Raw genomic sequence first — 16,484 nt, forward strand, 5'->3', positions numbered from 1 at the left:
AAGAATTTGTCTTATTACTTGCATACTGATTTTCCTAAACCAAGTAAGAGAAGCCACAAAGGTAACCAAATGTTGGTTTTAATGGTTTCATAATCATTTCTGTCGAGGATCTTACCTCTCCTCACAACCCTCATTCATAGTCAGCCCCCCTTGTAAAGTTAATGAAAACATTAAAGGGGGGAAATCTCATGAAAAAATATTGACTGAACAATTGAAATTCGAAGTCAACTTCCAGTTATCCAATAAAATATTCAAAATAGGTCAAAACCAGCCAATCCTTCTTGTAGAATCAGCCCTCTTCTGTGTCAAGTCATTTGTGTACTTCTTCCATAACAAGGCGAGCCTTGAACTTTGGTCTTCAGTCATTCCCCTTGCCTGTACAAGCCCTTCCCAAATAAGCCCCAGGCTTTTAGAGGGATACATCTTTGAAACTGATCATTCTATATACTGAGAAAAATAGTTTGACAGATGATGCATTTCAAGCAGTATGGGATGAAATTTCAGTAATGCATTTTCTTGTAAAACTTCCACAAAATGGAGGCAGGTGATCTTCCATAAATGGCATAACCCTTAGCCTGTCAGTTGTGCATTTTTTAGAGTGCTTTTACTTGTCATGTAAAACAGTCCCTTAAAGTGAGCAAATGGGGGATTCCCTTCTTTGTGGCAGGGGTTTGATTTTTTTGTGTTGGTGCATGCATATGGGCAAATCTTTGGGTTCTACTGAGCCCACTGCCAGGGACTGGCCCTTCACATGTTCACCACTTGGACTATGGGGGTGGGCACGTTTACTCTTACATCACTGCATCATCCATCAAGTTTGGCTCCATTCCCACGTTCAGCTCCCCACCATCCCATCATGCTCTCTCCTCTCTCAAAGCCAAGAGAGCTAAGGAGGAGTTTCATCAAGTGTGCGATGCCTCCACATGGCTTTGTCCCCATGGCGGGTCCTTTTCCAGGTCTTCACTACAGACGGACTGCTCCCTTCAGTTGGAGGCACTGCTGTTGTAGGAGCTGGAGGTGGAGGGAATGGGAGGTGCCAGGGGCCCGCCGCTGGTGCCCAGGGCCTTGCGAATATGGGGCATTAGGAAGGGGTCACTGGCCAACTGCAGAACATCCACACGGTCCTCCTTTCGGTAGGCCAGGCAACGGCGGATGAAGGCCTGTGAGGGGGAAGAGGGAAAACAAATACTTGCTTAGCTCATTTCTGCAGCTACCACTTTTGTTGCTCTTGCTCTACTGCCAATACTTGAATATTAAGATTTTTTAGTACATTTTACTCAATACATGAATTTAAACTCATGCTAGTGTTGTGCTAATTATAGGTTATACTAAAAATAAGTGTACAAATGTGCTTGAAAATGTAATGTAAACAAATAGCCTTGAGGGATTGGCTGTTTATGTGAGTCTGGAAGCTTAAAAGTGGGTGAGAAAAGCAATGAGGGAGAGAGATGTGGATTGTTTTAGGGTAATAGTGCAGTGAGCAAGTTTGTAGTTGTGTAAGAGAAATGAATACCATCCACACCTTCGCTTCTGTGGTGACCACAGGTTTGGGTGGAAACTGCACCTCGGTAGCTTTTAGAATGGTGTTTTCTTGAAGGATGTCCTGCTGCGACTGGTTGTGACCAAACGGCTGGAGTAAAGGAATGGGTAGAGTGTGAACAGAAAGCCTCTAATATCGGAACATTTTGTTCAAAAAGAAGCAATTCCTAACAAAAACCTATCAAGAAAACACTGTTATTGAATTCAGGTTGGTGATTACCTTGCGTCCATATAAGCTCTGGTAGAAGATGACTCCTACTGACCACACATCTACCTTGTTGGATATTTTGGGGGGCTCCTTGCCCACCACAAAGCACTCAGGAGGCAGGTACCTGTAAGCCACACAATCACAATCTGAGCAATGACTGAAGGCAGCAAAGTAAAAAAAAAAAAGAAAAAGACACTTGTAGGGCAGCTATGGATCTAGCTTCACAAACATTCAGACATGTGGCTGACAGATTCAAACAGGCTTTCCACCTGGGATCTGTTGGCCCCTGACCACCTCGAGTATTTTCAACCTTTTTGTCACAGGTCTGCTTCTACTGCATCATTACTAAGTCATTATGGTTAGATGGGGGATCTAAAGGCTGGAAAATGTGTCAGTGTACCAGTAGGTCCCTGCTCCCTGAGAGGTCAGCTCCATTCCATCTACAGAGTTGTAGCTGTCGTCATCCATAATCTTTGACAGGCCGAAGTCGGTGATCTTAATCTCTCCACAAGCTGTGCCATTAACCAGCAGGATGTTCCCTACGGACAAAACAGGAGACACTCTAGTAAAAAGAGCACAAATAGAAGATGTGATTCTGAACTAGCTTATCTAAAGAATATATATTTTATATGCAAATGCATCTCAATACAGAGGGCTGGTACCTCTAAGTCAGAATCTAGAACAGATTGTTAAGGTGTTAACTTTCTTGAGGGACAACTTGAGGAATTATTCATGAGTACCAAATTCAGTTTTAACTGCAGCCCTCCCTCGAGTCCATACACAGAAATTTTGTTCTTCACTATCATGATGAATTTAGGTATCATCGTCAATTTATTACAGGAATACTATGTCCAAACGAAAACACCATGAGGGACTGACCGGGCTTGAGGTCATAGTGAATGATGGGTGGCCGGATCTGGTTGAGGTACTTCAGGGCATTGACGATCTGCATGACGATGGAGCGGCCCTCCTTCTCAGACATCAGCTTATGCTGCTTCAAGTAGAAGTCCAGATCGTTGCCTTCACAGTACTCCAGCACTGTGCAGAACCTGGGAGAGATAAAATGATAAATGGACCATTTGGAGGAGCTTTCACGACTAATAAAGCACTTTTTTTGTGTGTGTCTTGAGCTTCCTGATTTTTGCCCTATATCATTCTGTTCTATGGTTGATCAGTTAGATTTAGCTAGGCTCATTCTCTGTACAGTCCTTTGAGACATGCTTGTGTTAAACGGCTACATAAATAATCAAGCTTGAACTTTTTCCCCTTAAGGTGCTCAAAGGTGCTTCTTGTAGCATTTTAACATCAATAAATCATTACCACATTAATTTTGAAGCATTACCATAATTACAGTCAACAAACAACATCATCGGCAAGAAGATTGGCAGCTTCTACTGGCCTCTACACTGCATTTTTCATTGTGTGACATTGTGTGTATTGCTTTACAGCACAAAAAGACATTGCTTTATAACACAGATGGTGAAACAAGTAAGGCCTATTAAAAAAAAAAAATTAACTTCCAACAATAACCTCTTCAGTAAAGCGAAAGAGAAAACCTCTTCAAATGAAATGCACCTGGAGCAATGCCACGGAGGGAGATGTGGTCTTAATTTTGAGTTATTTTAATTGACAATGATATACTGATGTTTAAAGATTTTGCACATAGCACTTTTTAAGGAATTATTAGCGCACAGCAAAGCCCCAAGAGCCCCCAGGATACATGATCCAACATTAAATTTGCCATCGTAGTCATTTTCATCTCAGGTCCAAGATGCTCCAAGAAAGCCTCTGCTGAAAACACTGGGTTTTTTTTTTAGCTTCTATCTTTTGAATGTGTCTAGGAACAGGCAACTGGGACAAGACAAGCTTGTCAAGGTCTTGGAGTGCACCGTTTGTCTAACAAGTGATTAGCACTACGTAATGCCAAGCAATTAAAATGTGGTACCTGTACTTGGCAATTAAAAATTGTATTTGTCCACTTTTATGAGCTTTATGCAGAGGGAGGGCACTTACGAGTCTGTGTCGAGTGAGAAGTAGTCATAGAGTTTGACTATTCTAGGATGGTCAAGTTCTTTGTGGATTCTGTACTCTCTACAAGCATGTCTGAAAAGAGAAATGCATGGTCAACATTTACCATAAAGCATTAAAAAAATGGCATAAATGAAAGCACATTCAGTTAAAATTTCACTTTTGGAAATGGGTAAGAGGGTGAAAATGTCTTCCATGCATGGGTTAAGTAAAAAGCCCCAATATGGCCGGCGATATATGGCCTCTCTATCACCTTGAAGTTATGAAAGTGTATAGTTCAAACTACAGCTATAAACTATAAAGTTATTCAAATGTTAATGCAAAGTGGAAAAAGAAAATGCAATCGCAAAACAGCATTTTATTTTTCCCCTCTTGTGTATGCGTAATTCAGGTCATAATTTTCATTTCAATAATCCAATTTGTATTTGAATTTTCATGTACTAGCATATACTACATGTGGGTGTGTGTTAAATAATTGGTATGTGTAGGGGCCCAAGAACCACTATGAAATATTTCATAGTGGTTCTAGTGGTAGATCAAAACATTTCCAAGGCTGCAAAGTAGAGAACAGCAGGGCCAGTAAAAAGTAAACAGAGGCTTAGACTCACTTATGGTAGTTTTCCTTCTTCTCCTCCCTCCAGTTCTTGTTGAGCTGGTGGATTTTAACGGCCACATACCTCTGCTCTGTCAGGTCAAAAGCCTGGGGAGGGACAAACATTTGACATCAAATCAAATTACATCTATACCAAGACTACTGAAGTGCCCTTGAGCTAGACACTGAACCACAAACTGCTCCAACAGGGTTGCACTTCAAGCAACACCACACTCTGACCTCGGAGAAATGCATGTGGAGGGCATGTATGTGCATCAAGGCAGAATATGCGCAGGACAAACTCCACTGAACTTGTGTACAATGGTCAATTAAGTAATATCAATGTTTCATCTTCTTCAAAAAGAGGCAGCAGTTAATCAAAAAGATAAAAACTGGCACTTGTGAAGCATGGAAGCCTCTGAAAGGGCATGAAATTGAAAGGGCATATGCTTACCTTGTACACTTCACTGAAGCCACCTCTTCCAAGTAAATGTAATAGTAGATATCGGTCATTCAGTGTGGGGTGATCTTTAAATCTATAGAGAGAGACTTGCTTCAGTCATCTGTGCTAACCAAAAACTCAAAAAGGTGTAATACATAGCTGCATTCTTCTAGACACATTTTGGAGCATCCCATCATCATTAAGACATGCGTGGAGTTCTACGAAATAATTAGAATGAACTTTTCAGATATCCTTGTTCAAGAAAGGCACAGGTAACAGACACAATTCTGCTGATGTAACTGCACTGGATAGCAAACAAAGATTTTGCAGCAAGTGACGTTACAAACAAATGTGTCTGTCACCAATTTTTGTTCACACATATACTGTATATGCGTCACTTTGTAAAAAGTATAGTTTAATATTGGTGTTAGTTGGAAAGGGTGGAGTTAACAGATGATTCACCAAGCCATTCACCTATGCCCTGGAAAGTTTCTAAATGAAGTTAAGTTAAAAGGCAGGTTAAAAAGAGAAAGGCACGTACTGCGAGTTGTCCTCGTTGTGGATTCTCTTTAGCTCCCGAATGTGCAGGTTCCTTACTCGCTCCAAACGCTCCAGCTCTGCCTGGATCTCTGCTTCCTCCTGCAGACAAACACACCGGTCTATCATCTAGCCTGACTGCTGTCAATCAAGTGTCAACAAAACATTAAAAAAAAGTGTGTTCAGTGGTGGGATGGTACCTTTTTTAGGTGACCAATTCGCAGTTTGAAAATCTCCTCTTGCTCGTGATATTCTGCAAGTGACAACCTGTGTGGGATAAAATAGTTATTGTTTGCTGTAATTTACAAAGATACATAGGTTAGCTCACATTGTACACATAGCCGCAGAAAGCTGAATTGTGATTACAATAAATATAGTGACCTAAAAATTTAATTTAGATAAAATAAAGCAAAAACAAGAATCAAGGTTAAAACTTTGTACATAAAAAAAATTAACTCCATATCCTGGCAATCAGGATTGACTGAAAAGAAAATAGCATTACAATTTGAGTCAATTTGAGTTTCTGCCTGCAAAGTGAGATTCTACAATAAACATAAAGCCTTGCATGTCGAAATCATTACTGGTCATGCTTCTGTCACAACTCTGTTCAACACTGTAACCACTAGTAAAGGGTTAATCTCACCAGAAACCTGAAACAACATTAAATTAAATAAATGCAGAAAATTTGATTATGAAAAATACTTTGATTATGAAGAATGCCGACTTTGTACAGTTGGTCCATGTAAAACATGTACTGTGTGAAAGTAATTTATTGCCTTACGCTTCGTTCTCCTGGCCGTTGCTCTTGCTCTTGCGTTTGTTCTGTTCCAGGCTGGGTGGAGGCGTCTGGGCCATGGAGGGAGGTTTCCTCTTCCCCAGCAGCTTCCTCTGCCTCTCAATGTCTTCCCGTTGTGAGTTGATTCGCTCTTGCTGCCTAGAACACACAATATCGACATACATATCCAGTAACATATGTGTGCATATTCTTGCACGCAGAGTACATAAAATACAAATAAAGTATTTGTGTCTATTTGCATGCTGACTTGATGAGGTTCTGGAAGGCATATCCATCTGTCCACTGCTCAGTGAAGGAGGCTCCGTGGCGGACGGTGGTGAAGTGGCCCAGACGCAGACGGTCCTGCATGCTCTTGTCCCTACACGCCATCTTCTCCTGCTTAGACTGCAAAAAAACACAGACACACACGTTACAGGTCACACTTGTACCTTGTAAAGAATTGTCTTCATTTGATGCTTCACAGCTTGATAAACGACGAAGGTGTGGTCAATTAAAACTGAGACTGCACCCTGTGGGATGCCATTGAGCTTCAAATCCAGTATTAAAGCCGTTTCTCTCATGCAGACGTGCTTGTGCAAACACACACGTACACTCACCTTCTCAATTAGGAGCTTCTTGCTCATGGTAACACACTTGTTGAGCCGCTCCTTGAAGCGCTCTAGCATCTTCTGCTGCTCATCTATCTGCCGCCTCAGGTCACAGTTGGCCTGCCAAAACACAAGGAATACTTTACACACCATTGACTTGGCTTATGTCAACTTATTCTTGCTTACCATCAATATTTGAAGACCTAATCCTTATTGCTTGCATAAACAAAGAGGTAGCGCAGGGTAACACGACAAGGCAGTGAAACAGATTTGATTAGAAATAAAATAGACTGATAGATCCTGATTGGCTGCCTGTCTCACTGCTCTAGATAAAGTGGTAGAAACTTCTTTTTCTCCACTGCCTGGATGTATTACAAACTTAATCTATTGTATAAGTGAGTGAACAAGTTTTAAATTAAGACTGTAAATGTGCTCTTGTCTCTTTATTAAATGTTTCATATATTTCACATATTTTGACTGGTAAAAATGATTCTTGATAAGTAAATCTTTTAGTCTACCAGCCATTAGCAGATGAGCCAAAACTTAATTTCGAACACTGCCTGTAATGGATATACTACAAATAAAAAAATAAAAATAAAATAATAATCAGCATGTCAGTATAGATCAGCCAGTAACAACTGTCATATTGAGAGGTCATATTGAAATCCACTGGTAATCTTCAGCACAGGACTAGTTGGTTTCAACATTAACGGTCTCTCGTCTTACCCTCAGCAGGTCATCTATCCTCCCCTCTTTCTTCTCTAGGTCTGAGTTCTTGTCATTCTCTAGTGCTGTCAGCTTCTCCAGCGTCAGCTCTGACTGGGGGGGAGGGCACAAACAGGAACAAGACAACAGTAAACATGTCATCCCCAACAAATGATGCAGACAGACACCCCTTGGGCCAGTCAGTAACAAGATGCATCATCCCTCCAAGTTTCATCAAAATCAGACTGGTGGTGTAGCAGCTATGGCCTTTCAAAGTTAGAAAGTTTGACCTTTAATTATAGCATCCCCATCGGGCTGATCAGTGTACATTTTTAAAGGGTGGAACACAGTGCCAAAATACATCATCGCTCCAAGTTTTGTCAAAAATCAGACCAGTGGTGTCTTAGATATAACATCAGTTTAAAATTTTGACCTTTAATTAGGCCAATCAATGTAATTTGTAAGGACAGTTGGATGTGTGGAGTTTTATGTCATCTGGACCTGCAGTCTAGGCGTTAGAGCCTTTCAAAGTTAGAAATTTTGACCTTTAATTCTAGCGCCCCCATCGGGCCAATTAGTGTATTTTTTTTAAATGCCAGAACACAGTGCCAAGACGTATCATCCCTCCATGTTTTGTCAAAACTGGACCCTCCAAGCTTTGTCCAAATGGGACCAGAGATGTAGCATTTATGGCCTTTCGGATGCAGGAATTCTGCCCTTTAATTATAGTGCTCCCATCAGGCCAATTTGTATATTTTTTTTAAACACTGGAACGCAGTGTGAAGCTGCATCAGTGCGAAGCTGCATCATCCCTACAAGTTTTGTCAAAAATCAGACCAGTGGTGTCTGAGATGTCACCTGAGATATCATGATCCATACAAACACCACAGCAAAGACTTCAAAATCTTTATGATCAATGAATAAAAATGGCAGTCTTAAGGATGTTGCAGTGACATAAGAACTTAGAAATGTGAGATAATACTGTTGAAACTGTAATCCATCATCTCAACATTCTCTCAATGAGCTGCTGTTTGTGAAACACACAATGGAAATGGAAGGACAAGAACGCTGCTTCCTATCAAAAATTGAACATCACTTGTATACCATGAGCTGTGCCAGCTGCAGGGCATGATCCAATACCGAAGTTTTTACCGAAACCAGGGAATTTATCAAGCTTCCAGTAGATGGTATGGTAAGGCACTGTGATTGAGAACATATTGAGAGACTACAATCAGAAAAGCTTGACATATGTGGTGATCCAGGCGAGTTCGTTAGTTACCTGGGTGGCTTTGTGTGAGCAGGAGTGTATGGGGACCATCTTCACAGAGCTGTAAGAGGAAGGGTCTGTGGGGACTGAGCCTGTGGACAAAGGACTGCCGTGCTGAACCTGCACTCCAGAGAGACAGACAGAATAAGAGGACGGGAGGAAGGAAGAGAGACAGAAAGAGGGATGAAAGTAAAAGGAAGGGACACAGAAGAGAGGCAGCAGAAGGAGGCGATTGAAAGGGAAATGAGGAGAACAGGACAAAAATAAAAAGGCATAAACATAAACATCCTGCATGGCAAATAACTAACCTCTTCAATATATCAACAACAGTTGAGACAAAACAAAGAGGTAATGCATCCGGTAGGAGTTAGTGGTTAGTGGGGCTTTACTATAGACTAAGAGGGCTGCCTGAATCATTTGTCAATAAATGGACAGAGTGGACGGAGAGTATTGCTGTGTGTTGGTTTACTTCAGAATTACAGCCTTTGGCAAAATTGTGTTTGTATAATAAGAAATCATGGATCACGTCAGAGAACAGGTTTACACTGTATCTGCTCAGGGCTCTAGAGTGCGACCATTTTTGGTTGCAAATGCAACAAAAATGTAAATTGTGGTAAATTTGGGCGCATTGCCCAAGGTGCATTGCCCTACAAGCCAGTTTGTTTGAACTCCACAGTTTTCATCATCTACTGATACAGAGTTGGGATGTGGCATTTAGAGGGTGGAGAGCCTCGTCAACAACAACTGATGGTAAAAGTGATGTAGACTATTTCATCATCTTAGGTTATTGTTAAATAACATATAAAAGTCACATTTTCAGTAACAACAATATACAACAATAGTAACAACACTGTTTTATCATTTGCTTGTTTGGCTTGGGAACGAAATGTTGTACGACACTGGTGTCTCACTCGTGGCACCAGCAGCAGTTGAGAATACAAGTAGATGGGGGGCGGGGAGTTTGGGCCGTAAAGTGAGTTTTGAAAGCCATAACTCTCAGCACCTGGCAAGTAACTGTCGAGTCATTGGTATTGATCAACAACTCAAAACCCACGCAAATATATTATGGTTATTTTGTGCAATGGCACAATAAAAACCATACTTACTGTACCTGTAACTTAGAGCCCTGCTACTGCAAGAAAATGTTTACATGCTGTTTAGTAGGTAGTGAACAAGGTTTTGAAGTTTGTGATTGGGAAGGATGTTGTCTTAACATAAGATGAATGAGAATGACAAGTGAACAGATTCTCACACCTGACTGTGCTTTTATTAGAAGCATAACTATTACCAGTAAGAAAATATCTGACATCGTCATGAACAATCACTAAAAATTATGAAGGGTATAAAAAATAATATACACATGGACCGCTCCCTTTCCTGACATGCATGCCATCTATTTGTGCCACACCAGCTATAGGAATTGTAAAGACTCCCAAAAGCAAAACTGCTAACACTAACTTTAGCCATCTTTGGCCAATGACCACAGTTCATCCTACCTGCTGATCTTACCAGCTTATAAATACCATACATCTATGGCTGATCTGCCAACCCTGCCCCAACACTGTGGCAGGCTCTCTCTCGTTTTTATCATCCTTTCAAGTCAAACTGTACAATAAAGTTATCTAAAGCACTGCAGTCACAGTCTCCTCAAAGGTCTCAATAGTATGAGTTGCCATCTTCTTCCCTAAATAAACCTAGGGAGTGCCACTTCCATTGGCTACACCGATGCTGACAAAAACGTGTGACACATCTGTCTGTTCCAAAGTGGTCAACCAGCTTATCCTTTCTATTCATCAAAGAGAACAAAAAAATCTTAAAGAGGTAGATACTGCACCAGCTCTGTCCAATTAAGTGGACACCGAAAGCTCTGAAAATACTGAATAATATATAACTGAAAATAGACAGACCAACAGAAAAAATACATGAATTTGGCCACCGACTAAAGCTCAATATACAGCTGGTAAAACAACAGTAAACCAGTTGAGAGCAAAAGCGGGAGAGAGCTATGGAGATGGACAGTGGTGCTCACCGGAGGATTAGAGAGTGAGTGCTGTGGAGAGCAGCGCACCAGTGCGGGGATGCCCCGGGCGGGACTGGTGCCAGGCCCACTGCCACCAGCAAACTGGCCACAGGGCAATTGACAGAGTGTGGAAAACAGACAGACAGAAAGGAGACAGAGTTGTTATTCAGAAGAAGAATTTGATGAATGACCATACTGGCACAGTAGGAACGTGAGGGTGAGACATCATGCTACAGTTTGAGTTTGATTGGAAACCATGCACAACACAGAGGACAGAGGGCAAAATGCATTCAACAGGAGATAGCTAAAAGTAAGATATACACTTCCAGTTTGTACTCACCTCAAAATAATCACTTATTTTGTGCCCTCTTCCTTTTCCTGGATAATACCGAGACAAGCAATAAGAAATTAGAAGTACTGCTCATTTGAGCACGTTAATAATATTTAACTTTTTAATGCATACAGTTCAAAAGTATGAATGGCTAACCACAGAGAGCCATGTAATGTTGTTTCACCCTGTGTACCAGATACAATTTTATGTAGCCTAATTTTGCCCATTTGCAATAATCAATATTGAGATCTGGGGGAAAAGCCTGAATAACAGCAGGGAAAGCAAACCACTGGGCAGATAAAATTGCAGGTTGACCGCTTCTGAATTTATGGAATAGTTTGTGCTGAAAAAATGCAAATGTTCTGTCAAAGTAAAATATCACTTTACAGGCAGATGATGGAGCTCCTTCAGTAAGTATGCAGGACTTACCCTGGCTGCTGTCATAGACGTCTCCTTTTCTCTTCCTGCTTCTCTGGTCACTGGCCTTCTTCTCTGGTGTCTGGAGAACCAAACAGGAAAGAGGAGAAAAGCAGGACTATCATTAAAATCAGAAATGACAGCCTAGTCTTAAATATTTATTCCATTAACCGCACTGAATTTTTGGCAAACCATCTTTTTTTTATTTTATTTTTTTTACTATAGTTCAACAAGATTAATAGCAGTTTGACTTCTGTGTATTCAGTATTTAGTGCACAGTGAACACTCTAATGCCTTTCAGATTATGCTAAGATAAATTTCATCAGTCACTAATCATACAGTATACAGTTTGCTCAAGTGCACCACTGCAAACAAAACACACAAAGCTTGACCTTGACCAATTGTCTGACTCCCCAACAATCACTAGGGATACAACTGTAAGTGGGTAAGTACACACTGGGCAGAAACCTGAGCATCAGGGCACAGACTGCAGTCAACATGTCATTTTGATTGATTTCTCCTCCACCAACCTCCAGTTCTTTGTCACTGAGTGATCCCACGCTGCACAGGGACTGGTTGGATGATTCGTTGTGGGCCGAACTCTGGAAAACAGAAAAAAGACAGCAGTTAACCTGATTGAACACACTCACCTGCCGCCCTTCCAAAATACTGCACTGTTCTATTGCAAAATTTCAATGGTTGGGTTGTGTGTAATGTTGGTGAGTAAAACTGAGGATTAGGAATGTGGAGATACTGTACGTTACTGTTTTTAGTAATCACACTGATACTAAAAAAGACGGTATCTCAATATTGAAGTCCAAGAGGCACATATAACATGTCTGAGTTAAAAGAAGAGTGAGTTGATTTTCTGCCTTTTTTGCATATACTGTAGAATAATGTTAGATCTTTTAAAATGAAGAAAAGTGTATCATATATGTCATATCAAAGGGTCTAATCCTATTCTGTTCAGTAACAGATAAGACTGTCACATTAGCTCATCCCTTATTCTGTTCTTTTCAAAAATGTGACAGGTACAAATCATATTCTGGGGAAGCAAAAGCAAAGTTATATTTCCAATTTCAGCTACAGATGAATAAATAAAGAACTTGTCTGCTCAGTAAAGCAAGCCACAACCATCCCACTATACCCAATATGACAATTTAATTGCAAGTGACACATCTCATACCCTGTGGATGGGGGTATTGTCATCCTGGAAGAGAAAGTTCCCATTTGAGCAGACATGCTTCATCACAGGATGAAGGTGATCACTCAGAATAGATTTGTATTGTCTGCCATTTACCCTGCCTTTGAAGGGGTTGAGAGGGCCTAGACTGTGCCTGGAAAATTCACTCCATCCACCTTCAATAATATTATGCCTTCTTTACTCAGGCATTTCCTTTATTTTGACACTTTGTTGAATGATGAGCTTTGGCAGTTTTGCTTAATTACCCTCAAACAAATGTAAAAAAGGTATTATAAATGATTGTATATATCTTATTTTGTGATTATGTCAGTATATGCATCCAATACATCTTAAAGACATATATCAATAAGACATATCCAAATAGCAACTAGCTATATTTGTGAAAGGCCAAATTGCACTCATAGTATTGGTGCCCCAATTAATCTGCCAACCCTGAGTCCACATCATCCAGTTCGTAGAATTAGTGTGGTGGGGTGCAGACCATCCATGGTCGGCTGTGGAGCCTGATGAGACTAAGAAACAGCAAGCTAATTGGTGCAGGGGGGGCTAATGCTTTCAGGGCCTGCCTGCCTGCCTGCCTGCCTGCCTGCCTGCGTTCTGCTACTGCTCAAGGTCACACATACAGTCGAGCAATTTCCTTATCCTCTTAAAACATGTACACTGCATGTACACACACTCATTCCAATTTCTCAAACCAAAAGTCCCTTTTCACCCCATTTACTCTATCACTCTAAACAACATACGCACTATCTTAATCTTTCACTCTCTCTCATTCTCACGGCTCTCTAATATCACCAACAGCTCACCAAACAATGAATTTCAGTGCACACTAGAGGCCAGGGTACACAGAGGAGTGAATGCCTTCTCAGGGGCTGCCATTTTCTCACATGCATACTTACACACACAGTCATACTCAGTTCAACAGTGGGGTTGCAGCATGGCAGGCGGCCTATGCTGTGAGCCTGAGCAGCAGCGGTGCCATTTCAGTGTCACTAGTCTGCTCTGAAACAAAGAGCTGCTGGCTAGCTCCCATATCAGCCAGGACAGAGCACGTCTTGTTTTAGGTTCAGTTCAGGGAGAGAGGACCACTCTACCGAGAAAAACCCCTGAGCACAGAACAATACATCAATGAGTATTGGCAAATAGAGTAGAAGTTCAAGACTTTCTAAACTGAAGGAGTGACAAAAGTCAATGAGCATCACCAGAGTGTTAACAGAGTGGACTGACTGCTCATGTTTGCATTCACACACTTAAACGGGAGTGTGGATGTGGGCTGTTTGCCTGCGGCCTCACTGAGAGCTGCTCTTTGGTATCTGTGACACTGTCATTTCAGCAGGGATATAAAGGGACCCATGCTTTGCTTTCCAAACAAAATTTTCAAACAGTAAAATACATTCAAGCCAACTCACTTTAGACAGTATTTTAAAGTGAAATGTCTGCACAAAACTAATTCTCACTAAATATCCAGAACAAGTGCTCCTTAAGAGGTAATGAGTTTTAAGTCCACAAAAAGATAAAGCGCCTTGTTACAAGTTCAAACTGCTGTCCATTCTACACAACAGCAATTATGCACTTTGCAATACCACAGCAACACATAGTTCTTCTATTAATTGAGGAGATGCAGACCTTGGCCACACCAACTCCGGTGAAGCGGGCCTCAAGCAGTTCCTGCCTGCGTGGGTCCAGGCTAATAGCCTGGTTATGGAGTTCTTCCATCATGCCTAGAGGGAGAGAGACATAAACAAGAGTGAGCGGCACTGTAACTCATACGGATTAGGTAGTGTTGTATACAAACAAGAGAAGACTACGCCTCATCAGGACAGAGGCAACTTTTGACAACATTTATTTTTGGACAGGATTTCATGTTTCCTCGCTGCACATTTGCTACCAATACCATGCATGTAAAAAAAATGGGCAGGTGAACTGGGCAGCTAATCATTCCTGGGGTCTGACCAGCAACATCATCTTTACACAGTTCTTTCTTGTAAAGAAAGCAATTACATATGTCAGAGTCTGTATACATATAGGCCATTACTGACTATTCTCTCCATTCAGGTTTATAGCTCCACTGATTCCACTAGATAAACTCCTCCTGCATGAGTCCCCCACATCTCCATGGCAGATATTGTGATGGTTGGATATTCAAAATGACAGGCCATAGCAGCAATGGAATATGAGTAAGGAGAGGCTCAAAATGTGAACCTTGCTACAGTGTGGGAGGTAAACCACTCACTCGATTCCAGCACTGATTTAAGCTACAGGTCATTTCTAGTTATAAGAAGGATATCTAGCAGGTCATTAACTGTCACATCAAGATAGAAAATCTTCATCAAATCCTCCTCTCCTTTGAGGAAACGCTTTATACGGTAATCATAACCATATGAAATGGCAGAGAATGACTTCCTTTTGCCATTAGGAAGCCCTATCTGACAAGACATCCATCACCTGACAGATGGATTGAGCTGGGTGCACATCATCAATGTGGTTTAGTAGAACTTGGTTTCAAATAACAAAAACACATTAAAGACAAACATCATAGTTTGTCATAGCTAGTTTATTTTGCCCATTAAGCCTAACAACTTGACCATTAAAAAAATGTTGGCCATCAAACCTTAGTTAGACTCTAATAAAGCTTTATCTCTTTATCTCTATCAAGTTTAATGATCAAGCCACAAGCTCAACTTTATAAACAGTTAGTGAGCGAGTATATTCTCAGTACTAAAATACACCCATCCTTCAACAAAATTGGCAGTAGTATTCATGACAGTCGGTGTAGCTAACATTAATGACTGACAAGAAGATGCTGTCGAATGTTTCTAGCCAACTAGCTAGCTCACGTTAGCAGTCAACTATTTAGCGGTTAGCCAACTTAACTATGCTAGTGAAAATCATGCGAAACTTCAAAGAAACAGATGCGAAAAGCTCTCATGCCTTCTGACAAATTATTCTGCATCTCCTAGAAGTTTGACTACTACGAGTGCTATAATGTCACCACTACTAAAGTGAAAGCTAACGCTACAAAACGTAGGCTAACGTTACCGTTACTAAGTTATCTAGCAAGCTAACATTAGCTCTTACAGTAACGTTAGTGGTCTCCTCACCTGAAGGGTCGTTTGCAGTTTTGACAGTCACCCACAGTCCTAGAAAGGGTCTTATCCGTCCCTCCGGGGACTGCAACCCCTTTACAAGTCCCAGTCCCGACACTTCAAGGAGAGCTGTTCAAATTACCCATTTCTATTTACTTCGAATGCAGGGAAAGACATAACGTTAGCTAACTTAGCTAATGCTAGCTAAGAAGAGCAGTGTGGCTGGCTACTGCTAGTGTCATCAGGAGGCCTTGATCCTCGGGGTTTCCTCGTCCGCCTTGATGCCCCTGCACGGGCAAACCCGGGTTGTTTGTATCTTTGAAGCCTCTTAACAACAACTGTCACATTGCTGCTTCGCCCAGTCTTCCTTATGTCGTTACCGTGCGGTAAAACGTCTACACCGAGAGAAGATATTGAGCCACCTTGTTAGAGTCCATTCCTGAATTGATGATAAAAGATCATAACCCTGCAGCCAGGCCGCAGAGGGCTCCAGGGGCAGCTTTTAGTGCGGCTTTCCATGCGTCTGTTCAATAGATAAGGACCGAGTATCAGCGCTTCAGGTCAAACACTGAAGACATGCAACATAGCTCTTTACATGAGACAACTCCACCCGCTTCAGCTGTCATATCTGACTCGGATAATATAACAAGTGACTGGGGGTGCATTGTGCAACTTGGTTTTGACAGTTCTGAATTGTCCCACTGTCACCAACATCAGTTTTGTCG

General features: G+C 41.3%; 1 protein-coding gene across 2 annotated transcripts; it reads right to left on the reverse strand.

Moving 5' to 3' along the window:
- Nucleotides 1–4: 4 nt before the first annotated feature.
- Nucleotides 5–16,178, reverse strand: LOC139644146 (serine/threonine-protein kinase tousled-like 2). Of its 2 annotated transcripts, XM_071519521.1 has the most exons (21): nucleotides 15,775–16,178; nucleotides 14,300–14,394; nucleotides 12,000–12,071; nucleotides 11,482–11,551; nucleotides 11,062–11,099; nucleotides 10,731–10,823; nucleotides 8,714–8,821; nucleotides 7,456–7,548; nucleotides 6,739–6,849; nucleotides 6,390–6,526; nucleotides 6,128–6,280; nucleotides 5,547–5,613; nucleotides 5,351–5,448; nucleotides 4,822–4,903; nucleotides 4,384–4,475; nucleotides 3,761–3,850; nucleotides 2,627–2,796; nucleotides 2,148–2,286; nucleotides 1,760–1,871; nucleotides 1,523–1,630; nucleotides 5–1,160 (listed from the first exon to the last, which is right to left on the reverse strand). In XM_071519521.1, exons 2-21 carry the CDS (start codon nucleotides 14,390–14,392, stop codon nucleotides 984–986), a joined length of 2,103 nt encoding a protein of 700 aa, XP_071375622.1. In that variant the 5' UTR covers nucleotides 14,393–14,394; nucleotides 15,775–16,178; the 3' UTR covers nucleotides 5–983. The 2 variants fall into 2 exon arrangements, with proteins under 2 accessions (XP_071375622.1, XP_071375623.1); XM_071519522.1 differs by lacking the exon at nucleotides 10,731–10,823.
- Between the last annotated feature and the right edge of the window lie 306 nt (nucleotides 16,179–16,484).

The sequence above is a fragment of the Centroberyx affinis genome, unplaced genomic scaffold, assembly GCF_046629955.1.
Source record: "Centroberyx affinis isolate AG114_WGS23_722 - 3 ecotype Tasmania unplaced genomic scaffold, CSIRO-AGI_Caff_v1 ptg000713l_1, whole genome shotgun sequence".
Classification (NCBI taxonomy): domain Eukaryota; kingdom Metazoa; phylum Chordata; class Actinopteri; order Beryciformes; family Berycidae; genus Centroberyx; species Centroberyx affinis.

Coding starts and splice junctions, on each gene's coding strand:
- LOC139644146 (XM_071519521.1), bottom strand. CDS start 14,392: ATGATGGAAGAACTCCATAACCAGGCTATTAGCCTGGACCCACGCAGG. Junction 11,552..11,999: donor TCAGTGACAAAGAACTGGAG/GTTGGTGGAGGA, acceptor TTGGTTCTCCAG/ACACCAGAGAAGAAGGCCAG. Junction 1,872..2,147: donor CAGGGAGCAGGGACCTACTG/GTACACTGACAC, acceptor TGTGGCTTACAG/GTACCTGCCTCCTGAGTGCT.